Raw genomic sequence first — 15,391 nt, forward strand, 5'->3', positions numbered from 1 at the left:
TCTATCTTAAAACATGTATTGTGGATTACAGTTTCTGATTCCTCTTCTGTATTTACAGGAGTGGGAGAAGAAATCCACCACCTAGGAGGAAAACATGTCGCCCTTTGTCCTCCTCTGACCTGATCAAAGTTTCACTGGGTCTGATCAGCCATATGCAACTTGTCCTGCTTTAGCAAGGGAACTGCTAAAGCCAACAGATCCAGACAGTTTAAATCAACATCCTCCCTTCTCTCTCTGGATCCTTCATCCGCAGCACCTCCTTACCAAGACTATAAAGAACCCATCAGAGAGAGGCACGAGCTGTCTTCTCTAAAACCACTGGATAATCTTGGTTTCAAGTTGTTTTGTCTCTATTTGCTAGAGAAAGGAATTTGATGTAGTAGCATTTTGGCCAGTCTAACAGTTGCTCTTGATAAACAGCCAAACATTTGAAAACCACTGAAGTCTGAGACAGAAAGACGCCCCTCTACTAAATTGGCCATTTTGTACACTCTATAGATTGTAGCTTGGTTCATATATGCTGGTAGCCAAGATGTAAATATATTTACACCATTATCCAGCCTGTTGGCTTGTATTGCTAGCTAGAAATGCACTTTTTATTCAAATAAAAAATGTACTGACAACAATACTGGCTTGAAAATTGCTTATGAAAATGTCTCCTCTTGCCTTCGATCTTCACAACTTAACTGCTGAAAACAAAACTGATGATTAAATTTGCAGAGGACACAGGAAACCTGCAGCATTAAACATTTAAGGGGTAATTAGAGTAAACACATCGACTCCTCACTAATGAAAATAAAACATTCATGAATGGGACTCATTTTGCAAGAAGATGTTTGTCTGGCAAATTTTTTGGAAGGTGCAAAGAGTTTAAATCTTCTTTTGGTTATTGATTTAAATAACATTTTAGAGCTTGTTAGCTGTTTTTACTAAAGCTGGACTGACAGATAATGTATTAGGGAATTTGTCCCATTATAAATGTTTTCAATTTTCCACCAACAGTGATATAAGTCAAATATTAAAGTACAAAACTAGCCTTATTTTCTAATCATTATTTATCATTTATATAGCTACACACACACACACACACACACATATATATTTACAGTATACTTATAAAATTATTTTGTTGTTTGCTGAGAACTAGCAAACATCTAGAAGTCAAATGAATTTAAGGGCCTAATGTTAAAAATACACTGAAACATGAAAATATAAAACTGAGTATAAACCATGTTTGGCACAAATTTGTCTCTGTCAGAGAAGGGAAAGTAGGTTGTGATAATAAACACTGAAAAAAAAGAATAATATATAAAATCAAGACACAGGTATACACCATAATATAATATAAAAGTTTACATCTTTGAATAGGCAAGAGAATCATGCTGAGACAGTAGCACAACAGTGAGCGCTGACAAACTGAACAAAAACAAACTGGACACCACAGTAGAAATACATACAGTTTGAAGGCACTTGTTGAAGTTTGAGTGCAAGTTTAAATATTCAAACAAAGTGACAGCAATATATATTTTCCCTTTACTCCAGTGTTTACCCATAAACATCCTTGGTTTTTAAGAGTCCGTAGATTTAAAGTATTTCTGTGTGTAGTACATGTGTTCATGTGTGTGTGGTTTCTCAGGCTGCATGTCTCCGGCGGTGTAGTTTGTAGTGATGCAGGAGCTCCTGGTGGCTCTTCTTCTGCCTGCTCCTCCTCTTGAGACCAGCGGGCCTCGGAAGATCTCCTCTAGATGAAGACCTGCTGCTTCCTATGAGCAAAACCACAGACAAAGTCATGACTTCTGTGTTTTTGGCCACCATTCCTATTGGTCATGATAAGATTTTCTTGACTAATTTAAATGGTTAAAATGTTCAGTTGACAGGGTCCAAGCAGAGAGGGAAATGATGGGTGAAATTAGTGAGAAGCAGGAATGAAAGAGAAAATGAAGGAAAGAAGATTCTCATTAATGCCACTGACTTGTTTCACAGTGTGGTCCCTCATAGCCTCTGCACTCACAACGGAAGCTCCCTCCTGACAGGATGCAGGTCCCATCATTCATACATGGGTTCGGGCTGCACAGGTTTACTGGCTTCTTTACCTCTGAATGGAAGAAAATGAGCACAAAACAGCAAATCGCCATGTTAATGACAACTTCTTTTTAACAGGACCCTCGGCATCTGTCTTTTGTTTTTAGACAGCTGCAAAGAAGTCTTAGTGAAAGGAAATGGAGAACAACAAACAATATATAGCAGATGACATTTTTTCCAGATCAACCCCTTATTCCTATCCATTGAACAGGAGAGAGCCTGCTGTCCTGGAAAGTTATTTCCCTGAATAAGATAATCCTTTATTAGTCCCACAATGGGGAAATGTACAACAATGGGGAAATTTACAATGCTCACCTGAACACAGCATCTGCACTAGAACGTCCTCAAAGTACTTGAGATCCTCATAAGAAGGCACAGAGATCATGCGCTCCTCTGATCCAGCAATCTGCAGCAGCCTCTCTCTCTGCACGTCTCCAATACCAATCACAAACAGCGAAACTCCGTTGTCTCTTATCTTCTGCGCTGGCACGGCGGCATCGTCCCCGCCTGAACCGTCGGTCACCACCACCACGGCCTTGTTGACTCCGGGCCGTGCACCTTTGGCGACGGTCAGGACGTTGGAGTGGACGTGGAGTAGAGCTGCGCCGGTTGAGGCCACTCCGCCCATGTAGTTGGCGTCACCTACTGCCTTGAGGATGGCAGAACCCGTCTCATGGGTGTCCAGGTTGAAGACGGTGGTGGCCCTGCGTCCGTAAGCCACAAGCGCAACCTGGGCCACGTCACGGTTGATGTCGAACTGGACGGTGAGGCTGCGCACAAAGTCGCGCAGGGTGGCAAAGTTGTCGCTGCCGACACCGCCTGAGGCATCCAGGGCAAACACCAGGTCTACTGCTTGGCCCAGACAACCTGGAAAACAAAAAAGGCAATTAGTAGAAGCTGAAAGCTGATTCAGGAGTGGGGTTTCAAGACCTTAGAAACTACCTTGTGTGTCCACGCTGCAGATCTTGGCCTTGAGCTCTGGGATCTTAGCAGTGAACCTGTCAGGTGATGTATAGGTGAGAGTCCTCTGAGGATTTCCTGTGATGTTATTCAGCTGTCCCTTTAAGTAGTCTGGTCCCACCCCTATGAGGAAGATCTCCCTGTCCCTTGCATATTTTGAAGGCTCAACCACCTCGTCAAAGGAGGGAGTGGCGGTGATCAGCACCACCACACGGGGGAGGTCATCCGAGACATCTGCAAACACTGGCGTGCTCATGAAGCCGTGGCGCGTGACGTAACGAAGCGCCTGGCCCGTCTTGGTCTCACCGCCGACCGGTTGGAGGGCATCCACCGCCTTGAGCAGACCCCTCAAGTCCCCTTTGAACTTGCCCACCTGGGCTTCCACCCGGGCCTCTCCACCGAACACCGCCAGGCCCACTTTGCTGGGGCTGTCGGACCCGATCACTGTCTGCAGGAAGCGCTTTAAGAAGGACTTGAGGCGGAGGAAGCCCTCCAAGGTGAGGGTGGCAGAGCCCTCCAGCAGGAAGAGCAGGTCCACAGAGCAGTCCAGTGATAATGCAGGAGCTGAGGAGGGATGGAGGGGTTAGTTAGTTTGTTTTGTGGATTAAAGTGTTGCCAGTATCTTCAGTAAGCAGACAGACAGTGAACAAACCGCAGTGAGGGTCTCCTCCGTAGCCAGGCGGACACACACAGTGGTAGCCCTCTGGACCTTCTGATACACATGTTCCACCGTTCAGACAGGGCTGAGAGTCACAGGGATCTACAGAGAGAGAGAGGGAGAGAGAGAGGGAGAGAGAGAGAGAGAGAGAGGGAGAGAGAGAGAGAGAGGGAGAGAGAGAGAGAGAGAGAGAGAGAGAGGAAGTGAGCTGCATTAACATATCTCAATAAAACATACACCATCTTAAAAATAGAGCAAAAGAGAATCAAAGAAAAAGGACAAGCTTGTCACCTGGACAGATAGTCCGATGGCAGACTGTCTGGTGTCTCTTGTAAGCCTTGCTGTACCTGCAACACACAGATTCAGCCCAAGCCAATATTCACACATTTTGTCAGTTTCCAATTTTTCCAAATTGGTTCTGTGATGTAAAAACAAACTTTGAGCCTTGCCTATCAGGTAATGCACTATAAAAAGTGATAAAAAACCCACATTGCAGTTTATATCCATTTGCTTGTCACAACACTTAAGTGTAAAGTGACGTACAACTGAAGTTCACACTTGCATTTCAATTTGTTATCTGCCATTTATGTGAATCTTAATTTACATGAATGATGTATAGGATTATATAGACCAAGTTTAAAGCAGCCATGCTAATTTGTGCTGCACCTAAAAATTATACATTTTACTGTCAGCTCTTGTGAAAAAGTTTCTCATGAATTTAGTATATTCATAAGAAATAAGGAACATTTGAGGGATTAAATGGAAAGTTCCTCTAAAACAGTGAGCTTTACTTGCCTTAGGCCATTTCACTGTGGTAAAGTTGTAATGTTCTGTGAAATTAACTTTGTCAAAGACCATTTTAATTTGCCGTGGGAGGGTTGGACAGAATTACACTTGCTTGTTTTTATTAACACCCCCACACTGACACAACACATTAACACACAGGAGTTGCTCTGTCCCACCACTGTGGCTCACTGAGCAGGAAGAGAAGAGTGTTAGACATTCAGCTCTGGTGCACAGATTTTTGTCTGACACCAGTCTTCTTTTTCATCTGTGTCTGTGGTCTAATACCTGCCAGACACTGCTGTGAGAAACCAAACCAAACAGAACAGAACCAAAAGGAAAAACCACATAATTTTATTTTAAATTCTGGTCACGTTGTCAAAGTTACAAGGAAGCTTGTATTATACAATTAAATAGAAACTGTCTCTAATTTTATTTTTGATGTGAAGTTGTAGCTTTTAAAATGGTGTCACCAGCTGCAGTTAATTGGGGAATTGAGTTTCTTTTGTAAAAGTGCACAAATTTCTCATCTGCTCTAAAAGACTGATGTACACTTGCCTGTAGTAGGGACAGAGAGACGTGTATGGGGAATACCCTTTGGAGCCTTTCCAACACATGAAATTCCCCTGCAGCTCTTTCACCGTCTCCAGTGTCTTCCTCTCACAGGGGAACGACTCCATCTGACAGCCTGGTGGGATTAGGGTATTTGGGGTGCATGGGAATGTGAGAGAGATAGATACAAGTAGATAATTAGCATGGGCAGCGGTTATAATTGCGTCCAATGAAAAAAGTGTTGTCGAGGAGTCCCACCTGCTGGTGTGGCGTTGCAGACAGAGAAGGTGGCCAGCGTGGTGTACAGGCCATTGACAGCATCGTAGAAATGCTCGGCGAAGAAGACATGGCTCTCCATTGGCTCACTGGCCAGAGCGTGTAGCTCCTCCCACCTGGAAAACAGAGAAAACAGTCATCAAACTAGAAAAAAAAGATGTACTCTTGTTTGCACCTTCTATTCCATCTCATAAGAGCTTTTTTTCAACCACCATTCAAACACACCTGGGATAGCGCAGGCCGATGGCAAACAAGACCACACCTGCCTCTTCTGAGCTGTGCAGCCGCCTGCACCACGTTGCCCTGAGACCTCCCATCTGATAAGAGGATGGCAATCCGGGCTGCAGTGGAGGAGTTACGACCGCCTGGGAAGCCCTTCCTCAGGATGTACTTGAGAGCCAGGCCTGTCTGGGTGCTGCCTCCCCTGGGAGTTCAGAGATTGGAATAGTGTTTTCTTAAATTATACTGTTAGAATAATACTGAAAGAACTATTTAAAAAATGGGATAATATGTACTGTACAACAGAAGCCAGCAGAGTCAAAAATCGACTGCATATCCCTGCCAGAGAAAACCGCAGATCAATTTTATTTGGATCCCTCTTTTAGTTCTTGGATTGAAAATATATGAGGAAATCTGTGTGTTGGCTAAGTTTCATCACCCCGGAGCTCAAGAAACCAATTTAAAACTGATTATATTTTCCTTCCAAGACATAAATGTCATTCAGAGAGGTAGACTAGACAGTGAGAAACATATTCACGTTTCACATGAAGGCTGAATGACGGTGGAAACAAAGCTGTGATGTGGAGATAGTGACGTAACATCGATTTGTCTTTCTTTTTTGTCCCTTTGTGCAGCTGTGAAAACAATGCTATGTCTGCTTGGAGGGCTGAAAGTGCAAGACAATACAGGAAAAACTACAAAGGCCCTCAGGGATGATTTTAATAATATCAGCTCCCAATAAGAAGTTTCAGACAAGCTGTGTCTCAGACACTGGTCAATACTTGTTTTAAGTGCAGTAAGCAGACTTAAACAGCAATGATGGATAAAGAGAGACAGTAATTATGTTTACAGTTTTTTATCCCATTTAAGACTTGCTCATACAACACTCCTTGAAAAAGAATCTACAGTATAGACAGCTATTTCAACAAAGTTGATTCAGCCACTGAACTGCAAATCAACTATGATTTGTCTGCAATGCTGTTAGGTAGAGTATGTATATTTTCTATATTGACATTCATATATATGCAGAGTGGTAGGAGATATTGAATTGTTTTGAATGGAAAATTCACAAAATTTATTACAAACTGTGCATCATCATGAATAAGCACCTACACCTGCTGTATACTTGCAACATTTGAATTCTCTAAGGTTTGATTTGAATGCGTTCAAAGCACAAGTAGCCATTTCAAACCAGATGGCCAGCCAAAATGATTCTACAACACACTGAGCATTACACCACACACACACATTACCTTCCCTTTCCTTGGCTTATACACTCACCCAGTATCCAGTGACCACCTGTGGTGTGCCTCTAATCTGAAATTAATTTGTTTTTCTTTCCAAGGAGCATTCTGCTCCTGGACGTGTGTATTATGTGTGTTTTGCTTCAGACTACAGTTGGAACTAAATCCAGTCCAAATCATGTAACTCATCAGACATATAAACAAACACTTGCCAATTCTATTAACGCCCTGTATTGCCAATTTTGCCATTATTGCCATTATTGGACTGTCCTTGCGACATACTGATAATTACCACCTCACTCAGAAAATATGTCTTTAAGAATGCAGTTTAAAAAGGGGAACACACAAATCCTAAAACACACTGCAACACAATATTTCTTTTCACAATTATATTAATATCTTCACATATATACTTCATTTCTGCCCATCTCTCCATCCCTCAGACATATTGTTTCATCAGAGGCAAAAGCACACAGAATTAACCCCTAATCACACTGTAAAAAATGAAGTCTCTTACATCCCAAAACATGATCTTACTGCAGGTGAGGTGAGAGGAGAGACACACCTGTAAGAAATCTTCTTCATGTGTTTCTTCAGCTCTTGTTTGGTGGTGTACGAGTCCAGAGAAAACTCCAGCTGAGGAGTGGAGCCAAACTGAATCAAGCCAACTCGTACCTGGACAAGGGCGGGATTTACATGAGTACTGACTGACATGAGAGAAAAAAACGAGAGAAAGGGAGAGAGAGAACAGAAAGAAAACAAACCTTGTCTGGCCCAATGTCTAGAGCTTGACAGAGCTTGATGGCGTAGTGTTTGGACCTCTCGAAACTGCCCTTCCCCACACTGTAGGAACCATCCATGAGGAAGAGGATGTCCATAGCTGATGAGCACTGCATCACTTCCCATGGAAACATGCACAGAACAAAATGATAAATCAACTAAATGTCTTGATAAAGAGGTAGGTCCAAACTCATTCAGTGTCTAAACAAATGCATTCCTGGCAAATAGCTCCTATTCTATTATCATTGTGTAAGGGCATTATGGGATTATCCTGTTTAGTTATAATACCTTGACATAACAGGAGAAAAACAGCTTAGCATGCCAGAGCTCAATTTTCTTTCCCAGGAACACACTCACAAAACCATTACCAAGCAAAATCTCTTTCTTGCTCCCCCAAGCGTGTTTGTACTCGCTGGCGGCATAAATAATCTGAGGTGTTTCTGTCAGGTTAGAATGTGCAGCTGATCATGAAAAGAGCCATTAGAGACAGAGAGAGTGTGTCGTCTATCTGTCAGTCACTGGCTCTGTTTATGTGAAAGTCACCTCCAAACAGAGACATCAGCCTAATATAAGACCATCCACCACCATTGTACAGCAGCACGGGAATCACAAGCACTGGCACATTTGCAAGTTGTGCTGTTATCAGCTGACTGCTGACGCTCTATCACATGCATGCAGGTGTACAGCACAGCCATTATAACCCCTGTTACAGTAGTGTCAATGTCATTTTAAGTGACCATGACTATCTCCTTTTTATGTCTTTGGTATTTTTGATTTCACTAATACTTGTTCTAATATGGGTTTATTAAGGGTTTGTTCTCCAAGCAGAATCCTACTCTGTTACTGTGGGAGCTCCTTCAAAGAGCAAAGCCTCCTCTGCCAAAGCGAACTGTATAACCATTTGCTCTAAAGGGTAAATTCCTGATTAAGTCTTTCTAACTGAACTGTATATTATCATTACTTAACCATTCTGTCATGTTGAACATGGTTTTAGCAAACTACTCACTTTCTCCTGCTGAGTTGATTTTTACTATGTTTTCATGGCTGGTTTGGATCTCCTGCACTGTGCAGCCCTGCTGGACTAGAAGGGAAAAAAAAACATGGAGGTCAGTCCACACTTAAGCATACACTATCATACACATGGATGGCACAAACATGACATGACACGCACAGGTGATGCTTTTTTTTTAAATTAAAAATAACATTAAAAAAACATGATTTATTACATACAACATTGATTTGTAAATGTGCCTGGGCTACTGGCTCTAATATAACATGTAAAAGTGGTGATTCCCAGCTGATGCAAAACTAGAGAACAATTGTTTCCACTAAACTAAGTAATACTTATTTTTCTGTCATCTTTGCTTTTTATATATATATAAATTATGACTCTGGAAATAGGGGAAAAAGCAAAAAATTACTTCAGTTTAAGTGGGTACATCCACCTGCAGAAACACCTGCACTTTGACAGTACCTATACTGTACCTCTACAGCTAGATCAAGCGTGCACTTGGATTCACAAAGTGCCATTTATAAACACATACTCTACTCTGTGCACTACTCCATGTTAACTGCATCTGTTCAGTATCATTAGAGCCTTTAGAAAATTAAAATAAAATAATAAATAGGATATTGTCCCTGAAGCCAGACCAGTTCAACGACTCCCACTTGACCCCTTCTGAGATGGATAATTGAGTATTTAAAGCTAATGCGGGTGGACAAGTGGAGAAAACCATTATTTCGCTCTATTCACTGAAAGGACGTCGCTCTATTCAGACACACACGTACAGCCCAGAGAGGAGGGAGGGGGACATGTGATTTCCTGTTCAGCATGTGAACATGCCTTGTTGTCCCTGGTAACCCCAACGAGTCACAGGGGTATTTGTCCAGCACAGAGAGGGGAGCGCTTGAGTGATTTTACAAACATGCATCTCTACACTGAGCAGATTCTGCTTTCTGATTAGCACAGTCTTTCTCTTCAGTCAGAACACAAGAGAGAAACTGTCACTACGTTCCTGTCAGCTTTGCTGTGATGCTTCGGGCTGTCCGCCCCGTGTTGATTTAGCACCTGCTAATTAGCTGAAATAGGTGATACGTCTTGTGGTAACTGTCAAAAAGTGGAAAACACCAAAGGAGGACAGAAACATCAAGTTCCATGTACCAACACTGTCTCTGTCCTCCCCCTCTGCTCAGCTTCACTGAAATTATAGGTTAGGGAGAAAAGATATAGCATACAGTAGGTCTTTTTCTTTTTTTGGAAAAAGTGTAAATGTAACAAACAGTAGTCTTTTAATCACATTAAAAATATCCACTGTTACTTAACAGATAGGCCTCCTTTATGTGTTATAAGGAATAGGGTTTTTCATTGTAAAAATATCAACATAAACATTATTTCATAACTGAAATAAGCTTGGATTCTTTTTAGCAAAGAAATAGTCAGAAAATGGTGAAATATATTAAATTTACAATGATATAAAATGTAAATAAGTGGTCAATTAGCATGATCAGTCGGATGAACAATTGACTAATCATCAAATCGTTTCAGCACTAATCTGTTAACAGCTCAAACTTCCGTCATGACTACTAGCAATGTACTTCAGGCACTGACTCAGTGGCAAGCAGTATCAGATCTGTAGCAGTCTATCCAGCAATATTTGCATATGCAACCACTTCCTGTCACGCATTTGATCTGCTATGAACGAGAGGATGTGACAAGAGGTAGTGACGGAGAAGAAAGGGGGAGATAAGCTGGCTTGGGTCACCTCTCAGGTGTCTCCCCGTCAGCTGACGGACAGAGAGATAAGCATGAAAGATCTGTTGAGCGTGGCTGCTGTCAGAGTGTATGGGAAATGGCCCAGGTATCATTTATCATCATTCATTACTTCTTGACAATTTCTGTCAACATTTGCCATCCTTGTAAACAACCATTACTGAACAAAATGAGGGACATGCAGCAAACCACCACACAGATTCTGCAAAGCTGCATTAGAGCAACAATAGTGAAGTGATTGTATTTGTGTGCATTAAATAATAATGAGACAAAAAAAAGATGCATCTTCGAGGGGAATGTAGGGACCAAACATGGTCTTGCTTTTCAGGCACAGATGTTGAAGACAACCTTTTATAGTGGGGCCTACTGATAGTTACTGGAGATCATCTCAGTCCTGATCTTCACTGAAGACAACTGTTTTATTATGAAAATTGGTCTAAAACCAAAATGTTGAAATTACATGAGGTCAGGAAACCTGTAAAAACCAACATAGCACTGATCGTTAAGGAAAAGTACCATCTGTAAACCAGGGGCTTACACTCCGACCTCCTCACAATCCTGACCCTTTCATCTGCCCATAATTCCAATGTCACTAAGTCCGGCACAAAGTCTGCCCAACAGTGAAAGTTTACGGTCTTGGCAAGCTGCTTTCTCATGGTCAGTGGGGCCCCACAGCGCTGAACAAAAACTCTGTCTGTTCAGCAAAGTGCCTCCGGCAAAATGACTGTGCATCTTAATGTCTGTGCAATGAAAACGAAACAGGAAAATCAGGTGCAAGATAATGAGCAAGATTCCTCAGGCTGAGGAGTTGATGTCTAATTGACGTTAATCCCACTGTCGTCTGGGAAATATAAAATATATTCCCTTGAAATCAGAGATAAAAACTTGGAACCAGCTTTTACCTATCTGTGAAATTTAATTTGACCGGCTGGATTACATGGATATCTACTCACTGAAGCACTGAAACATGTAATCTGTGCTGTCAGCACAGGAGGAAAGAGAAGGGGCGTCTTGACAAGGTGAAACAGTCTGGTTTGCTCAAGTTCAAAGTCTTAAAACAGGCCAGTAATAAATACTTCAGGTGGTGCTAAAGCTGTCATTTTTGAAAACAACTCAGAGATTGTATTGCCCCATGACTCCTGCCTCTCCCCTCAGGCAAATACCGACGCTCTCAGGTCCAAGAGAACGACCAACGATGTGCTATAAAAGCAATGCAAATTTGACATGCATGGAAACGAACAGCATGTTGAACACAGGAGGAAATCGCTTTTAGAAGAAGATAATGGGGATTCCTCAGCACTGAGGACTTGACAGGTTCAAGCAGTAAAATATCTTGTAAAGAATCTCAGGCTGACCAGAGAAGCATTGGTGAAGTATCAGACATTTTCCAACATGCAGTGTACAAACTTATAACTCAACATGCTCACAAATGCCAGCAATTTTCATCACTGCATTTATTATTTTATCTCCACAAAGACCTACCTATCAACATGTGCCTAATATTAACATTTATCTGAACTTAAGTCAAACACTAACTCTGAAATAGCCAATTTTAAGCCCTGAGGTTCATAAATACAAACTAAAGCCCTTGGACTGATCCTGCCTAGCTGTTTCCCTGTTTTCAGTCTTTATGCTAAGCTAAGCTAACCGCCTGTGTGGTATAACATTGTGAAGATGTGTTAAAGACTATGTATTGTCACATTTTGCATATTTGCTTTATTCTTCAAATGATTTTGAATGAGCAAACACGTGAGTTTAAAAACATTCCAAAACAGCATTTAAAAGTATGCTTGATCTGAAGGCTCAAAATACCAGAGAAGCACAGAAAGCACTCCTCAACTGAAACTAAATGCAAAACAGTAATGAAATCAATCAACTGACCTTGAAGAAGCAGCAGTGTTAAGAGGAGGGAGAGATGGATATCAGGGTGCATGTTGGGACACCTGGAATGATAAGCAAAAGGCACAAGCTTATAAAGAATACAAGACAAAAATGCACCAAAGAACAAAGAGGAGGGAGAGATTATGTGAGAGTTAAGTGTTATGGCATTAGTGTGAACAGAGAGTGAGGTTTGTTCATATATGGAAACATTTGAGGGATTTTTAGAATTTTTTTTTTCTGTTCAGTGCTGACCCTAAAGTTTGGGATCCAGTGTTTTATCTCATCAGAGAGACAAAATGTCATGCACCGGCAGTTGTCTAGCAGCCAACAAGTCTTCTTTTCCATTCTGTATGCTTGTTTTTGAAGTATTTCTACAGGAGGTCTAGTAATAGTACAAAAAGAAAAGTACAAAAAGGAATATGGTCCACAAGCCCAGAAATGCTGAATATTTAGGGGGAAGACAGGTGAGGTTAGAGAGACGAAGTTAGCCATAAGCCACATTTACCTCTTGACCAGGTAAGTTGGGTAGCGAAGTTGCAACTTGCCTCGAGGACTCAGAGTACACCCTAACCATGTTTTCTCAGCTAAGTGTAGGTCAACCTTTCAATAATAACAAATAAAGAGATACTTGATTTCTCCTAGCCAGGATTTTGATATGTACCAAAACATCCATTCTAAAAGGTATCAGTGTCTAACCAATCTAAATGTTCTTTTAATGTGTGTGTGGTAAGGAAGCCTAAGAAAGAATGTTTTTAATGGGAATGTGTGAAACTATGAGTATGCAGTGAATTGCATTTGATTACACTGGCACAACTAACAGACTGCTGAATGCACATTCTAACTTCATGTCACCACTCCACTAGTGCATCTGAGTCAAGGATCAACAATACCACCCACCTTATTCTTTATGTTCATTGTTGGTTACACATAAGATGTTGAGGGGCTGCAGATAAGGTTTGATTAACTCTGGCGGCTGATAAGCTCAGCCATAATGTCCTGCCTGTGTCTAAAGCTTGTATGTGTGTGTGTGTGTGTGTGTGTGTGTGTGTTGGGGTGGGCAAAGAGGACGGACATGCAAGACAAACCCTCCTATAGGTAAGAGGCTGTGTGTATTTCTGAAACAGAGATAGAATTGTGTGCAGGATGTAGCCTCGCTTTAAGAGGAGTCAGTGTGTCGGCGATACAGATCTGCAGAGCTGACACGCAGTGACTGTCTGAGAAGCCATGGGCTGATAAACATCACCAAGGGCTATTGATGCTCTATTTCAAGGACAAGAGATTTCATTACGGGTGGGGGGGTCATATATGCCTACAAATAAAACACACACATACACTATATATACACACACAAGCACTGCACACACCTGTCTCAAAATTGGCTGCCTCTTCACAAGCATTCTTCGGGATCCCTCCACCCCTCATCTTCCTGTCATCCACAATTTCTGTCAGTGAACATCTCTCTGCTCTCATTCCAGCTACAGACAAACTTGTGGGGTCATCTATCAACATATGGGATTCACATTAAAAGTACTTCTTGTTCAATTCTTGCCATCAGAACTCAAAATATGATAATCAAAACATGAAAATCAGACAATACTGGCAGGGAAGGGGCAGTTTGTTGGGTTAAATTTATAATGAGACAGTAAACCTTACACTTCTTATCTCCAGGGATTAAACTAAAAATAAGAATAATGTAGAGACATTCCTAAAAATCTTACCACCTTAAAACCTTTTTTCAAAAAAAGCCTCAACCATGGATGTACTGTCTGTTTTGAATTGGTTGTCAGGTTGGAAAGTGCCTCCACTCTGTAGTCTATAATTAGAAAAGAGTGCTAACTTTTTGGACCAACTTCATACAAAATCCAGAGAACTCCTAACCTGTAATTGGAGGTGTGCCACCTTCAGAAACATCTTTAGTGTTTAAATCATTTCAGAGTGAGTCACCTGAAATAACCACTTTTAGAACAACAGAAAAACAAATGTGGAAACTTTTTTCCCTTCCACATGGTGACAAAGGTCTGATTAAAAGCCACAACTAACTATAGTTCAGAATGTGTTGGTATGCATTTTAGCATGGGAACATGCTACAAGAGCAGGAAGACAACCACACAGTATGTAAAGTCCCATTCTCCACTGAGTTATGGATTTAACACACAACATGAAGACTTCTGTGCAAATACTAACATGTAACGGCTAAAACATACAGCCATGCTCCAACATAAAGTAAACAGCTCCCATTTCAGGATGAAAACATTAGAAAAATCAATTTGATTGAAAATAAGTTATTTTTCCTGGCAGCATAAATTCTAGTTGGCTCTCTGGTCACATCTGGTCACTCTTAAAGGTGTCAAGGGTCAAGGCAGGTTTAAGATGGAGGCCAGAGGTTGTGACCCTGAAGTGCAACAGTAGACAGGGGTTTACTTAAAAAGACAAACAAATTGATGCGAGTCAGACTACTTAAGTACTAAGTAGGTAGATGGAATTCAAGAAATGCATTAAGTCGGCAGCAGTTGTTCTAGTCACCCGCGGATTTCAAACTAACTTTTAATACCTTTATTCATATAGTGCTACTTGAATATTTACCCAAACGGTGTTTGCTTAAAATACACCATGTAATATCATATTTCTTTCAACAAAGAAATGTATGAAATCATAAATCAACCAAACTAACCCCGCGTGGCTACTTTATAAATTTCCACCTGCTTCAATGCTGTAGTTCTCACGTCACAATCACTATTCAAATAACATAACAGCGCCTCGTGCGTGGTAAATCATAACAGGTTTCAGGCGAGCAAAACAAACGCTCCCCAGCCTTTTCCACACAAACAGACAAAACAACTTCTTACCATGCGCTGTTTAACATCCTTGGGTTTTAAGGTGCGTCTGTCAGTGAGCAGTCCTCCCCAGCTCCACACGCCGCTTTATTTCCGCGCCTGTCTGATCTACTGGCTTTCTGCTCCGGACAGGACAGCAGCGACCCCACCTACTCGTCATGCCCACCTCTGATGTTCCTGCACCGGTAGGGTCTAATTTGTCCCCCCCCTCCCCGCATGGAGTGAGTACGGAGACAGGGAGGGGCCGAAAGACGATATTAACAGCTTCTCCTTGGTACTCTCGTAACCTGCTACTCATCTCCAACAAGAGAAACTAACTACTACACCTGATCCACGCACTTCCACACAGGAA

At 41.6% G+C, this 15,391-nt stretch overlaps 2 protein-coding genes across 4 annotated transcripts in view; one reads left to right on the top strand and one right to left on the bottom strand.

Moving 5' to 3' along the window:
• Positions 1–626, top strand: part of afap1l2 (actin filament associated protein 1-like 2) — a 37,322-nt gene extending 36,696 nt beyond the window's left edge. For all 3 annotated transcript variants that reach the window (XM_018698733.2, XM_018698732.2, XM_018698734.2), the window contains exon 19: positions 59–626. In XM_018698733.2, coding sequence (XP_018554249.1) covers positions 59–85 — 27 coding nt within the window. In that variant the 3' untranslated portion in view covers positions 86–626. The remainder of the gene's footprint in view (positions 1–58) is intronic.
• On the bottom strand, positions 384–15,343 carry vwa2 (von Willebrand factor A domain containing 2). The gene is given in 15 exon segments (XM_018698735.2): positions 384–1,763; positions 1,973–2,095; positions 2,398–2,949; positions 3,025–3,606; positions 3,695–3,802; positions 3,992–4,047; positions 5,042–5,171; positions 5,294–5,427; positions 5,537–5,580; positions 5,582–5,735; positions 7,340–7,449; positions 7,539–7,672; positions 8,561–8,635; positions 12,206–12,267; positions 15,052–15,343. Coding segments are annotated over 15 exon segments (2,412 nt in total). The 5' UTR covers positions 15,069–15,343; the 3' UTR covers positions 384–1,632.
• Between the last annotated feature and the right edge of the window lie 48 nt (positions 15,344–15,391).

Source organism: Lates calcarifer, linkage group LG23 (genome assembly GCF_001640805.2).
Source record: "Lates calcarifer isolate ASB-BC8 linkage group LG23, TLL_Latcal_v3, whole genome shotgun sequence".
In the NCBI taxonomy this organism is placed as follows: Eukaryota; Metazoa; Chordata; class Actinopteri; family Centropomidae; genus Lates; species Lates calcarifer.